We start from the raw sequence: 12,814 nt of genomic DNA, 5'->3' as shown, positions 1-12,814 counted from the left end.
AGGATGTGTGAGCCAGAACTTGGTGGAGACCTGCTCTCTTGTGCCTCCATGGAGGGAGAGCTACTTCCTGCTGTCTCCAGAGGTCCTGGTGATTTGGGGTTGGAGGACTGGGTGGTCCTAGAAGTCATGTATTGTTATATCCTAAATATAACTGGAGTCTTCCACGACCTTGTCTCAGGGTAGCATGAGGATCAGAGAAACACAGTCCAGCAACCAGGAGGTGATTAAAAGCATTTCACGTTTTGATCCTGCTGCTCCCACCAAGGGGTTAGGGCAGTTGTGATGCGCAGGAAACATCTGCAAAGTGTCCTTGCAATCACTGCCTTCTGGGGGCAACTGCTCCCCGAAACTCTTTTCTTGGTCCCCACTCTCAAATTTTAGCCCTCCCGATTCTCCCCAACACCCAGCCTATTAGCTTCATTTTTCTTCTCCATCATCACCCTCCATATCTGCATTAGGTCCTTATGATGTACATCAGCTTACCCTTTCTGACATCTTTCATTTTCTCTTTGTTTTACCCTCTACCGAGGTTCTTACAATACGGCAGGGTCTGGTATGTCATTCAGCACACAGGAATCCCTCCTTCAGAAACAAAGACCAGAGGGACAGACGATGAATATTCTGCTGATTCATAATTATCCATCTAGTTGCACAGTAACGGTTTTTTGACCCCCTTGCATTTGTGGACAGACATATGAAGGAAAAGCCAGAATACAAGATTAATGTAACCTTGGAAAAGTTGAATCTGACTTTTCCCCTTCTTTTCTGCCTCCTCTGTAGCTGCTAGACATAGCAGGAAGCCTCCTGGAGAGACCACTGGTAGCACGGGACACATCTGATAAATACCTGGTGCTCATCCACATGTTCAGCGAGGACCTGGATGCCGTGAGGACGATCTACAGTCAGCATGTCCAGGAGGAGGTGGAGCATGGTAAGCTTTTGAATGGGGGACATCTGTTACCAGAAAGGGTGCCACGCTTCTGTATCTGTTACACATCTGCTGTGAATCCAGGGCATTCTCCAAGAGCACAGCCTTCTTGCTTGAAATTCTAGACTTGGGTGATTGAAGAGTCCACTGAACTGTGCATTTCCCTGTGTCTAGGGCAGGATCGGCAGCCTGACCCGGAGCAGTGAAGTCCTGACCACTGCCTCGGGTCGGTTTAGACCTCAGCGTAATGTGTGAGTTGACCCTCAATCAGTGTCGCCACACTGATTAATCTTTAACATACTTCAATTCCACAGTAGATGTGTACATGCCTGAGAAAAGGTTCTTATCCCTTCTAGTGCCTTGCGAACCATGCTTTTGGAAGGAGGAGCCAGCAGGAGCCTGACAAAGGGCAGGAACCCACCGAGGTTGCTGTAATTCTTGGATGACCTGTCTTGTCTGTTTGAAAGTCAAACACAAGTTCAGTTCGGCTTTGCAAATGTTTCTTGAGGCCTTGCTATATGCAAGGTAAATTTGTGGGCACCGCATGCAGAGGCAGGCCAGGGTAAGGGAGAGAATAATTAATCCTAACAGGTGGTTCTTCAGGGAACGCGATTGGCATGAACAGAGTTATAAAGAACCGTAGCAAAACAAGATGAATTGGGCTTGGAGGTGGGAGGAAGAATTTATGGAGATGGTGGCCTTGAGCTGGACCCTGAAAGATGGAGAGATGGACAGCCAGGGAGAAGAGGCAATGGTCTTGGATGCAAAGGCAGGAAAGGGTGTGGAAGGTGACCAGTCGGACCTGCCTGAGCCAAATAAGGTACATAGAGGGAGATCAGGTCAGCCATCGAGTTTGGAGCCAGGTCATGAAGTGCTCTGAGTGCCGTATTAGGGAATCTGGAATTCATCATAAAGGCAACGGGAAAGTTTCAAAAGTTTTTAAGTAATGGCGTAACAGGACCACTATTTCTATAAACAGGTTTCACAGTGAGGTCATTAAGAATGGCTTCCACTTAGGAAGTCATCCCAGAAAAGTCTGTTGGCCTCAGCTTTATGAGGGACCATCCTCCTGACTTCTGACAGTGGGATGCAGGCTTTGAAAACTCAGACACCTTCAGATGCATATTGAATTTCTGTTGTGCATAACAAATTATCACAACCTTAGTGGATTAAAACAACATCCATCTTTGAGCTCACAGTTGTGTAGGTCTTCAGCCCAGTTTGGTGTGCCTGCGTTCTTCACTCGGAGAATCTCAAGGCTGAAATCAGTCAACTGGGCCGAGTTCTCCTCTGGGGTCTCTGGGGAAAAAATCTACTTCCCAGCTCATTTTTGTTGCTAGAATCCAGTTCCTTGTGACTGCAGGACTGAGGTCTCTGTGTCCTTGTTGGCTGTCAGCCAGGGCCTGCTCTCAGAGATTAGAAGCCCTCCTGTCCCTAACCACATAGCCACCCCATCTTCGAGCCAGTAATGGCATGTTGAATCCTTCTCATGCTTCAGATCCCTGACTTCCCCTTCTGCCAATAACCAGAGAAGACTCTTCTCTTCAAGGCCTCACCTGATTAAGTCAGGCCCACCCAGGGTCATCTCCCATTTGCCATATAATGTAACATCATCACAGGAGTGATATCTCATCACATTCGGTTTCCATCTATACTTAAAGAGAAGAGACTCATGCAAGGGTGAGGGTCATTGGGTGTCATCTTAGAATTTTGCCTACCATGGAAGCCAAGTAGAAAATGACAGTGTTGGACCTGGGCTGAGTGTAAGGCATCAGAGAGTGGTGGGGTCCATGGTCAACTAAAGGACAAGACCAATATTCAGCTCCTACAGTTAGTTAGAAAGGGGGCTGATGGTTGCCAGATTTCCCAGTTTTATCAGAGAAGCTGGAAACTGAGGTTTTTTCTTAATGAAGTCTTACAATTGTTGATTTTGACAACTGATTATAAGCAAACAAACCCACTGAATGGACTGAAGTAAGAGTATCCAGGCTGTGCTAACTCTGGTCAAGGGCTTTGTAATCCACATGGCCTGTCTCATACATAATCTTACTGAATTCTCACAGAAACCCTGGAAATTAAGCGAGGAAGATATTATCCCCATTTAAATAAATGAATAAATGAAAAACCTAAGGTCCTGAGAGATTAAGTTGTCTGTTTAAGGCAGTGTGTCTTTTTTTTTTTTTAACATCTTTATTGGAGTATAATTGCAAATGCCTGGATTTTAATTTTCCACCATCCTGATTGGAAGAGATTAAATTGGCTTTAGAGGAACAAATGTATGTGCCATTTATTGCATACTGGTATTGTGAACTAAACTTCATACTTGTTAGAAAAGCAATATATAACTTAATTTTTATTTTTATTTATTTATTTTTTTAACATCTTTATTGGAGTATAATTGCTCTACAATTGTGTGTTAGTTTCTGCTTTATAACAACGTGAATCAGTTATGTATATATACATAGGTTCCAAGGCAGTGTGTCTTAACCCTGACTGTACAATTAGAATTATCCTGAGTGCTTTCTAAAAATACTGATGACAAGGCCCCACGCAGACCAATCAAATTGAACGGCTTGGATGGGGCCCAGGCAGCAGTGTTTCTAGAAGAGCCCCAGGTGACGCTGCTGTGCAGCTGGGTGGAACGTCGCAGGTGTGCAGTCAGAAAGCCGGTGAGTAGCAGAGCTGGCCGGGAACGGCGGTCCTCTGTTGCTGTTGGGGGCTCTTCCCAAGGGCACTCCTCCTTCCCCCTTAGCAGAACTTGGTGATGTCCCGGGAATTTCCATCTCAGCGTAAGCCCAGGGTGACTTGAGCAGGTGGAGGTGGATGAGGCAAAAGGTGCAGTAAGTGGTGGGAGGTGGGGGAGTGTTCACGGGTAGAGTGGGGCTCAGGCCTGGAGCCTCGCTTCAGTCTGCTGTGCCCTGTCCCCAGGCTTCTCCTCGGTGCATAAGAACATGCCCGCTGTGGCCGGGAGGCTCCGCTGGGCGCAGGAGCTGAGGCAGCGCATCCAGGGTCCCTTCGACCACTTCAGACGCATGACACACCTGTGAGTACCTCGTTCCTGAAAGGCAGGTTTGTTTCAGGCTTCTGCTCCCGCTCTGGACTTCGAGTATTGTAGCAACGCAACTCAGTTACTTGAGGCACAGAAATCATCTTCTTTTCTTTCCATTTCCAGCAATCAGCCAGTATCTTAGTCCGTTCAGGCTGCCGTAACAGAATACTATAGACAGGGTGACTTAAGAGTATCAGAAATCTCTCTCTCACAGTTCTGGAGGCTGGGAAGTCCAAGGTCAAGCTGCTGGCAGATTTGGTGTCTGTTGAAGAGGACCTGCTTCCTGACTCACAGCTGGCTGTCTTCCCACTGTGTCCTCAGATGTGGCAGGAGGGACTCAGCAGCTGTCTGGGGTCTCTTTTATGGGCACTCATCCCGTTCACGAGTGCTCCACCCTCGTGACCTAATCACCGCCCAAGGCGCCACCTTAGGCTTCAACGTATGGATTTGGGGAGGACACAGACATTCAGTTCATAGCAACCAGGTACTACTGGCCAAGCAGTAATGAGATTGATACATTTGGATTGAAGAGTGGGTCCCTTGATGTCAGGTGAGGCTTACTGGACACAGGCTGGCTCCTTTTGCTCCAGCAGAGTCCTCGTTTCCAGGGGAAAATGAGTCAGGGTTTTCAAGCTCTTTGGATTCCTCCACACATCTCCTCTGACACGACGGCTCTTTACTACCGAGGCTGCTGGAGAATAATGAAGCCCAGCGTTTCCTGAAACGTGGTGTGTGGGCCTCATGTATTAGAAACCCCAGGTGCTTGCTAATGGTGCAGATTACCAGCCCTCACCCCCCACCTACTAAATCCAGATCTCAGGGCAGGGTGGTGCCTGGGATCTGCTTTCTTGGCACACTCTCCCCATGATCCGATGGTGACCAGGTTTGGAAACTATTGGCCTGCCTCACAGCTGAGTCTGGAAGCCAAGCTAGTTAGAGGCATCTGGGCTGCTAGAGCGAGAGAAGAGCTGTTGCAATACCTTGTTGAGGGTGCTGCCTGGGGAAGGGCAGGCTTTCTCTGACCCCTCTTTCTAAAGACTCCATCTTGTTGAAAACACCTGGCTTTGGCAAACACAACATGTTCACAGCAGCATTATTTACAGTGGCCAAGACATGGAAACAACCTAAGCGTCCATTGACAGATGAATGGATGAAGATGTGCGATATGTATATGTGTGTGTGTGTGTGTGTGTGTATATATATATATATATATATATATATATCACATATGTAATGGAATATTATTCAGCTATAAAAAAGAAGGAAATCCTTCCATTTGCAACATGGATGGACCTTGAGTGTATTATGCTAAGTGAAATAAGGCAGAGAGAGAAAGAAGTACTATATGGTCTCACTTATATCTGGAATCTGGAAATAAGAAATAAAACCAAACTCATAGTAAAAGAGATCAGATTTGTGGTTATCTGGTTATGGTGGGTGAGGTTTGAGGAGGAGGGTGGGGGAAATGGATGAAGGTCAAAATTTACCAACTTCCAGTTAAAAGATAAATACTGAGGATGTCAAGTACCATGATGGCTGTAGGTTAGCACGGCTGCATGGTATATATAAAAGTTAAGTGAGTAGATCCTGAAAGTTCTCATCTCAAGGAAAAAGAAACATGTTTTTCATTTTTTCTTGTATCTGTATGAGATGATGGATGTTAACTAAACGTATCGTGGTGATCATTTTACAGTATATGTAAGTCAAGTCATGTTCTACATCTTAAATTTACACAGTGCTGTACATCAATTACATCTCAATAAAACTGGAAACAATTTTTTTTAAAAAAGACTAACCACTGTCAAAGGCCAGAAAGACAATGAAAGATAGCCAGGTCGTGGTCTGAAGGGAGCCTGCACCACATCACCCCGCGTTGCCAAGAGGAAGCATGACTCAATGTGAGAACTCTCCCTACTGTTGGAGAGAAGCCGAAAATCTAGATTTACTTTAAAACCAGCAAGTATTCCTCTTTTCCTCAAACTCCATACAAATCAAACAAACGGGCCTGTGAGTCAGACCTGCCCAGTGGGAGATCCGTCTGCAGTGTCTGCTCTGTCTGAGCGAACTTTTCGTTGTGCAGGTGAAGAAACTGAGGCAGATAGAAATGAGGTGACCTGCCTGGAATCCAAAGATAGCAAGGACAGAACTGGAACAGGTGTCTGGGTCTCAGGGGTCCTCACCCAGAGCTCTTCCAGGGGACCCTCCTCCCCACAGCCATAGGAAGCTTGGCCCGGAGTCCAGCTGAGCCCCCATCTTCTCAAACATGCCTCCCAGGGAGGGAGGGAGAAGATACGAGAATGGGCGGGGAGGGTGGCAGGGCTGCTTCTAGGATTGTGGCCTGCGGGAGCTGTCCTGATGCAGTTCCCTGGAGCACAGCTGAGGCACGCCTGCAGGGATTTACAGGGACGCTCTTGGGACCCGCGCCTGTGAGGGAGTGGGGCGGGATCGGGCAGAGGAGAAGCTGAGCTGCAGCACAGTTTCAAGTAGGCTTCGGCTCATCCGGTGGGGAAGTCTGACCCTTTAGGGTTGCCTGGCCTTTGTACCCCACGTCAGCCAGTCAGTGGAAGTGGGCTGTGGGGCAGGGAGCGACTTGACCCTGGGCGAGGAGGCAGCTCTGTCTGTTTGGCTGAGGCTGTTCTCAGAGGGAGGCAGCTGCACTTCATCAGCCTTCCTGGCGGGGGAGATTGGAGGCGGGGGTGGTCCTGAGAGGGTGTCTTGAATGGCACCCCACCACGTCCTCCACAGTTCCCATGGAAGTTCCCGTTTTTTCTAAAAATGAATTCACATTCTCGTGTATACTCTGTAATATATTTATGAATTGTTTAGTAAAATGGTTTTGATTCCTTGCCATGAAGTGAAGTAGAACCTGCAGGGAGTTTGATGCACTTATTCCTGTGACTTCTCAAGCCTCCCAGGCAAGTCCCGGGAGCCGAGGTGCAGAAGCCACTCTCTCCTCTAGCCTCCTTCTTTTCCAGATAGAAACTGAGATCTGGGGTCAGGGCTTGTCCTCGCTGTCCTGCAGACACCTCTGCTCCTTCACGAGGAAAGGGGACCGAGCTACTGGGGAAAACTCCAGGAAATCCAGTGCTTTCTCTGCAGGCATGAGGGCTTAAATCAAAGCTCGAAGCTCGGGGGAGCCTGTGAAGAAACCCTGTGTTGATTTAAAGAGCAAATGGATTTTAAAGAATCTTTGCAATAAGCTGCCTCGTTTTGCTAGCAGAACAAACAAGATCCTCCAACGCAGTTAGTGTGAAGATTTCTGAAAATTACAGATACTTCACCAACTTGCCCAGGAGCTGGACTCTTCATTTTGTGCTGTAAAGAAGTGTCAAAACCGGGGAGCAGGTGTGGGCAACGATGCCTCCGTGGTCCTCAATGGACCCAGGGAAGCCTCCGAGCATGTGTCTGCGCACATGAGCATACAAGTGTGTGCGGGTGTGTGTCTTTGTGCATGTATGTGCGTTTTGTGTGCTCAAGTTTGGGGACATAAGAGGCGGGAGGGAACCTCATACAAACGTGGCAATGAGTAATGAGGCAGAATTTCTCATCACGTGCCCTAGATGGATTTGAGAGAAGGGGAATATATACATACATATTGTTACGTATATGACGATGTTTGTATATGTGTGTGGGATGTATATATATCTATATTGCTATTTTATATATGCATTGTTATATACATATATACACATATATAATGTTATATAGTTTTTGTTAAAATGTATAACGTTACATACAGTTTTGTTCTTAAATACAGAAAACTGCAACACCTAGAATTTTTCTTGCATGTCTCAATTTCCCTCCTGGTTTTTGAAGGACTTCATTTTACACACGCAAGACTGGCTCAGCCAGGGTGAGGGGGGTTGGCGGAGCCCTGGCGGGGACGGGCTGTCCTCCTGTCACCTGGGCGCTGACTGCATTTGGGAAAGTGCAGATGCCCTCTAGTGGCCGGTGGCAGATGTTCAGGAAGAAGAGTGCAGGCTCATTTAGGGGCCTTTGGAAACTTGCCGGGGAAGCTATTCAGTCTCCTCTTTCTAGGCTGCAGTTTGTTACTCAGATCATTATTTTCACTTCTTCTAATTCGATGTCATTTTTTTCCTCTCTTTTGTTTGGGTAGTTGCATGGAATCTGCCGAAGGAAAGCGCATGATACAAAAATATGAAGAAATGCTCTCATTGCTGGAAAAGTAAGCAGTTTCTGGGACTGGATCATTCTGCAAATGCAGAGCCCCCACCATGCCCTCTGCGGTTCTGAGTTTGTGCACATTTCTCGGTGGCAGTAAAGTGTCGCTCTGTGTTTTATGTTATAACCACAATATCTGTGAGTACAGTGCTTCAGGGTTGCAAACAGCAGGTCTCCAGGGAATGCAGCTCTAGTCTGGAAATGAGTACTTTTCCAGTGCAGTTTTGTTGGGAACGTGAACTCAGCAGAGCTAGAAGTGGGGCGCTCCTCATGGCACCCCGAGATCAGTGTCATGGAAAATCTCAGCAGCTGCTCGCTAAGCAGAAAGTGACGGTTGGTGCTGCACAAAGAGACAATAAGTTTAAAAAATACTTCCTGCATCCTTTAACAGAGAAAGCATAAGAACGAAGATTTTACATGGGTTCATAGTTGTTCCTTCTTTAAAGCTGCAGTCAGGCTTTTGGGGGAGCAGGGTCCAGTCACAGCCTGTGTCTTGCCTCGTAATCTTCTCCTGATTCAGAAGAGGAGCACCGTAGACATTATGATTATGATTATAGTTATGATCACACCTAGCATTGTGGAGACATCTTAGCTGGCGGCACTTCCACCTGCCAGGTCACCCAAGTTCTACCCTTTTGACTTCCCAAATATGAGCTTCAAATCTGTCCCCTCCTCTCTGCACCCACCAAACACATTTCACCAGAGACCAGAGCCTCTCGGGCCTGAACTGCTGCAGTGGCTTCCTAAGAGCCTCTCTGCTCTGGACCTGTGCCCCTCAGTGCCCACATTGTCACCAAATCCCCTTTCCTCACATCCCCTGTCTGGGAAGCCTCTCAGTGTCTCCCACCAGCTCCTTACTGTGACCCGAAAAGTGCTCCCTGATGCGGCCTTTGCTTCTCTCTCCAGCCTCGGCCCTTGCCCTCTCCTCCCTCAGGTGCACTGTCTACGCACTCTTCCCAGCACACCATCTGCTGCCCCCCACCTCCACCTTTGTCCAGGCTGCTGCTCCTGCCCAGAGCACTCACTCCCCTCACTGCCCAACTGCTGCTCATCCTGAGACTCGTCAGGCATCACTCCAGCCCCTCCTCCATGAGACCCTCCCTGGCATCCTCCTTATCACCCCCACCCACCCGCCTCCCTCTGCCTTTCAAAGCCTAATGCCCAGTACATCTGCCTGGGATTGTACTTGCTGTGTCCTCTGTTGACCCGTGGTTGCACCACTACCTGCGTTTACCATGGGATGTTTATTCATCATTTTATCTCCCAAGCCCAACACATCAGTGTGTAATGACTGAACAGTGAATGTCTGTGAGCTACGTGAAGATTAGCGTGAGAACAAATCTTACCCGATAACTTCTTCCAACATTTACTGAGACTAATCACCACTTCCCTTATCCCCCCAAAAGATCGCATGGAGTCTCTCTTTCTACTCTCCTCTGATTTAAGCTTTGCCACCTTTAGGAAATGAGGGGTTACCTGCAGGAGCTGACTTGCCTGGCTGAGTCAATGACTCTGACTTAAGAATGTATTCACGTATTTCACTAATAGCATCTTCAGTTCATGAGATATATGTATTAAAGATAGATAGGTCGATGGTTGGATTAGATAGGTAGGTAGCTATAGAGATGTTATATATATACATATAGGGCTATGGCATTTATGTTATATATATCTATATAGAGAGAGGTGTATCTTCAGTTAATCATTGCCAGGCATTGGGGAGCTGGGAGGGTGCTTATGAGGTGACCGTATCTCTGATCCTCACAGGTATGAGACAAGAATCTACGAGGACTGGTGTCAAACAGTATCAGAGAAGTCACAGTACAACCTTTCCCGGCCACTTCTGAAACGTGATCCAGAGACAAAGCAGATCACTGTCAACTTTAGCCCACAGGCAAGTCCAATGGCAGTAACTTCCTCTTGATTTCTGAAGAGTTTCATTTGACCCTGCTGATTTCAAAGGCAAAAAGGCTTTCTATAAGAATATGCAAAAGCTGCTCAAAAGAACTTGTACCCTGGATTTCTTTTTTGGGATAAATCTTAGGGTGTAGTGTTTTCTTAAGTTGTCCACTGTTCACATTTTTCTCCAGGGTCAGCCAGTATATTTGCTTTGATTTTTGCATAACAGAAAATACTGCAAAATATCACTTGGTACCATAGTGATACCGTTTGGTACCATAGTCAACTGGGCCTACCTTGAATACGCACGGCGGGTGAAGGCTGCTGACTAGATGCTAGAGGGCCAACCAAGTGTAAGACCTGGTTCCCGACTTCCATGAGCGCACAAGCTAGTTAGAAACCAGAATCTCAACATGCAAAAGTCTAGTTTCATTAGGTAGCATATGATAAATCTCCAAGGAGTAGATTTGGAAATGAGACTAGATTATTGTTTCTCAACCAAGACAATTTTATCCCCCAAATGGAGACATTTTTGGTTGTCAAACGTGAAGGGGGTGCCAGTAGCACATGGTGTAAGTAGATACAAACTTCCTACAATGAACAGGACAGCACCCCACAGCAAAGAGTTTTTTGTCCAAAACTGTCAATGGTTCTGAGTTGAGAAACCCTGCTTTAAATTATAGAAAGGGTAGAAGACCGGTGTGGGCGGTAGCAGCCATGGAAAGCTTAATGCTGGAGAAAACTATAACCAAAAGCAAGCCCACATCAGGATGTACATCATTCAGCTTAAAAATTGAAGAAAGGTATTGGCCACACCGAGCTAAAGGCAGTCTCCTAGTTCTGTCTTGATGGCATGTTCCATAGGAATGTAGCGTAGAAAGAGCTGAAAGTTAAGCTGACAGAATATTTGTTTCTTTTGAGATAATTCCAGTTTAAGTAGAACATCAATTCCCCCTAGAATAAAAGTCAACAAAGGGAGTTGAAGGGTTCGTTTCTTCACTTTGGCAGGACATGAGTCTGTGGTGGAACTCATTAACTCCTTGGAGTAATTTTATCAACGTTCGCTTTGAGCAATATTGAATATTAAATGCCCAAAGAGTTGAGTACCTGGATTACCAACTAGGCTGCAGTCCAGATGGTATAATTGTAGTAATTAAGTCCTTGGTGTAAGACATTATTGAAGATGGGCCCTCGTCTATATGCTCCGAAGACAAGGACTCTGTCTGCTTCCATGTGCAGCACATGGTGGGTGCTTTACAGGTGTTTGTAGGTGATAGAAGGGAAAGGAGGAAGAGGAGAGGGGTGAGAAAAGAAAAGGGGAGGGAGATATATACCTAAATTATAATGTGAGTCGGGGGGAGACGACTACAAACACAACGAGTCAGAGAAGGGCTACGAACATCCCTTGGCTTCCAACCTCAAGCAAAGTGGCAACAGCTACGCTGTGAAGAATGAACAGTAACACATTTGTCATTCTAGAGGGACATGATCAAAGATTTGACCAGGATAAGAATTGTATGGGTTAAAAACACACACACACACACACACATATATATATATATATTTAGTAATTTTTAATATATCAACTAATTTATTTAAATTATTTAAAATTTTCTATTGTTGGGCATTTAAATATTTTCTAATTTTATCAATCTGTATTTCACTGATTCTAGGACACACATGGGTTTTTTATATCTTAATATCTCTGAAAATGGCATGTGTTTATAGTTAAATAAACCACATTTTTTTCTTCCTTAGGTGAAATACTAAAATATTTCTGAATCTGACATAAAATACTACTGACATAAAATTTCTGACATAAAATACTACTGAGTCTTACCATTAATGGCATCTTATAGTTGGATAAAATATGGTATAAATAATGCTGCAATAAGCATCTTTAGTTATTATTGTACCATATTTCTTTGGGATAAATGCCTAGAAAGGGGATTTCTGGGCTAAAGGGTGCTCACATTTTGAGAGTTTTAGTGTTTTTTATCAATTTGTTCTTCAGAAAGATGTAGCTCAGGCATTCTCCTGCCAGCAAGATATCATTCATTTCTTCAAATCACTTCTAACCTGTTGAACCAAAAAATATGTAATATCTCAATGTTGTTTTAATTTGCATTTATTTGACCACTAGTAAAGTAGAAAGTTTTTCATGTGTTCATTGGACATTTATCTTTCTTCTCCTATGAATTGCTTATTCATATCCGTTGCCCACTTTTGAGTGAAAGTGCTCTCTTTTCCTCTGAATTTGTCAGACTATTTGTGAAATATCTGTCAGATATTAAGAAATCTGCTGCAAATATTTTTATCTGTTGAAGTGTGGCATTTTATTATGTGTATGATATTTTATGCATATAAATTTTATCTTTTATTTTCAGGTTGTACATTTGGAATGATCTCTACTTCAATATTATATAAATGGTCCACATTTTTTTCATTTTTTGTTTTCATTTTTTACATTTAAATTTTTAGTATCTATCTTGCGCTTATTTCAATATAAACTCGGAAGCTAAGGTCATTTCCCTGCTAAAGGATTAGCATTTGTCTTAACCCTGAGTAGGGTTGTCTGGGCAGCAACGAAGAGCTGGCCCAGAGCCACTGGAAGGAGAGTTGGGAGCCCAGTCGCCTTGATATGGAGGTGGGGGGTGGCAGTGGAGGGGGTGGTGTGAGGAGAACCTGTGGCTTGGTGTGTGTTTTGTCATCCGTAACTATATATATATCAGTCCCTTCATCAAGCAAGGGATAAA

General features: G+C 45.2%; 1 protein-coding gene across 1 annotated transcript in view; it reads left to right on the top strand.

Moving 5' to 3' along the window:
- DNAH9 (dynein axonemal heavy chain 9) overlaps positions 1 to 12,814 on the top strand; it is a 304,796-nt gene that overhangs the window by 31,308 nt on the left and 260,674 nt on the right. Inside the window, exons 9-12 of the mRNA XM_024127927.3 lie at positions 781 to 931; positions 3,857 to 3,971; positions 8,095 to 8,163; positions 9,927 to 10,053. Coding sequence (XP_023983695.1) covers positions 781 to 931; positions 3,857 to 3,971; positions 8,095 to 8,163; positions 9,927 to 10,053 — 462 coding nt within the window. The remainder of the gene's footprint in view (positions 1 to 780; positions 932 to 3,856; positions 3,972 to 8,094; positions 8,164 to 9,926; positions 10,054 to 12,814) is intronic.

The sequence above is a fragment of the Physeter macrocephalus genome, chromosome 14, assembly GCF_002837175.3.
Source record: "Physeter macrocephalus isolate SW-GA chromosome 14, ASM283717v5, whole genome shotgun sequence".
NCBI lineage: Eukaryota > Metazoa > Chordata > Mammalia > Artiodactyla > Physeteridae > Physeter > Physeter macrocephalus.
This window is presented reverse-complemented; position numbering and strand designations above follow the sequence as displayed.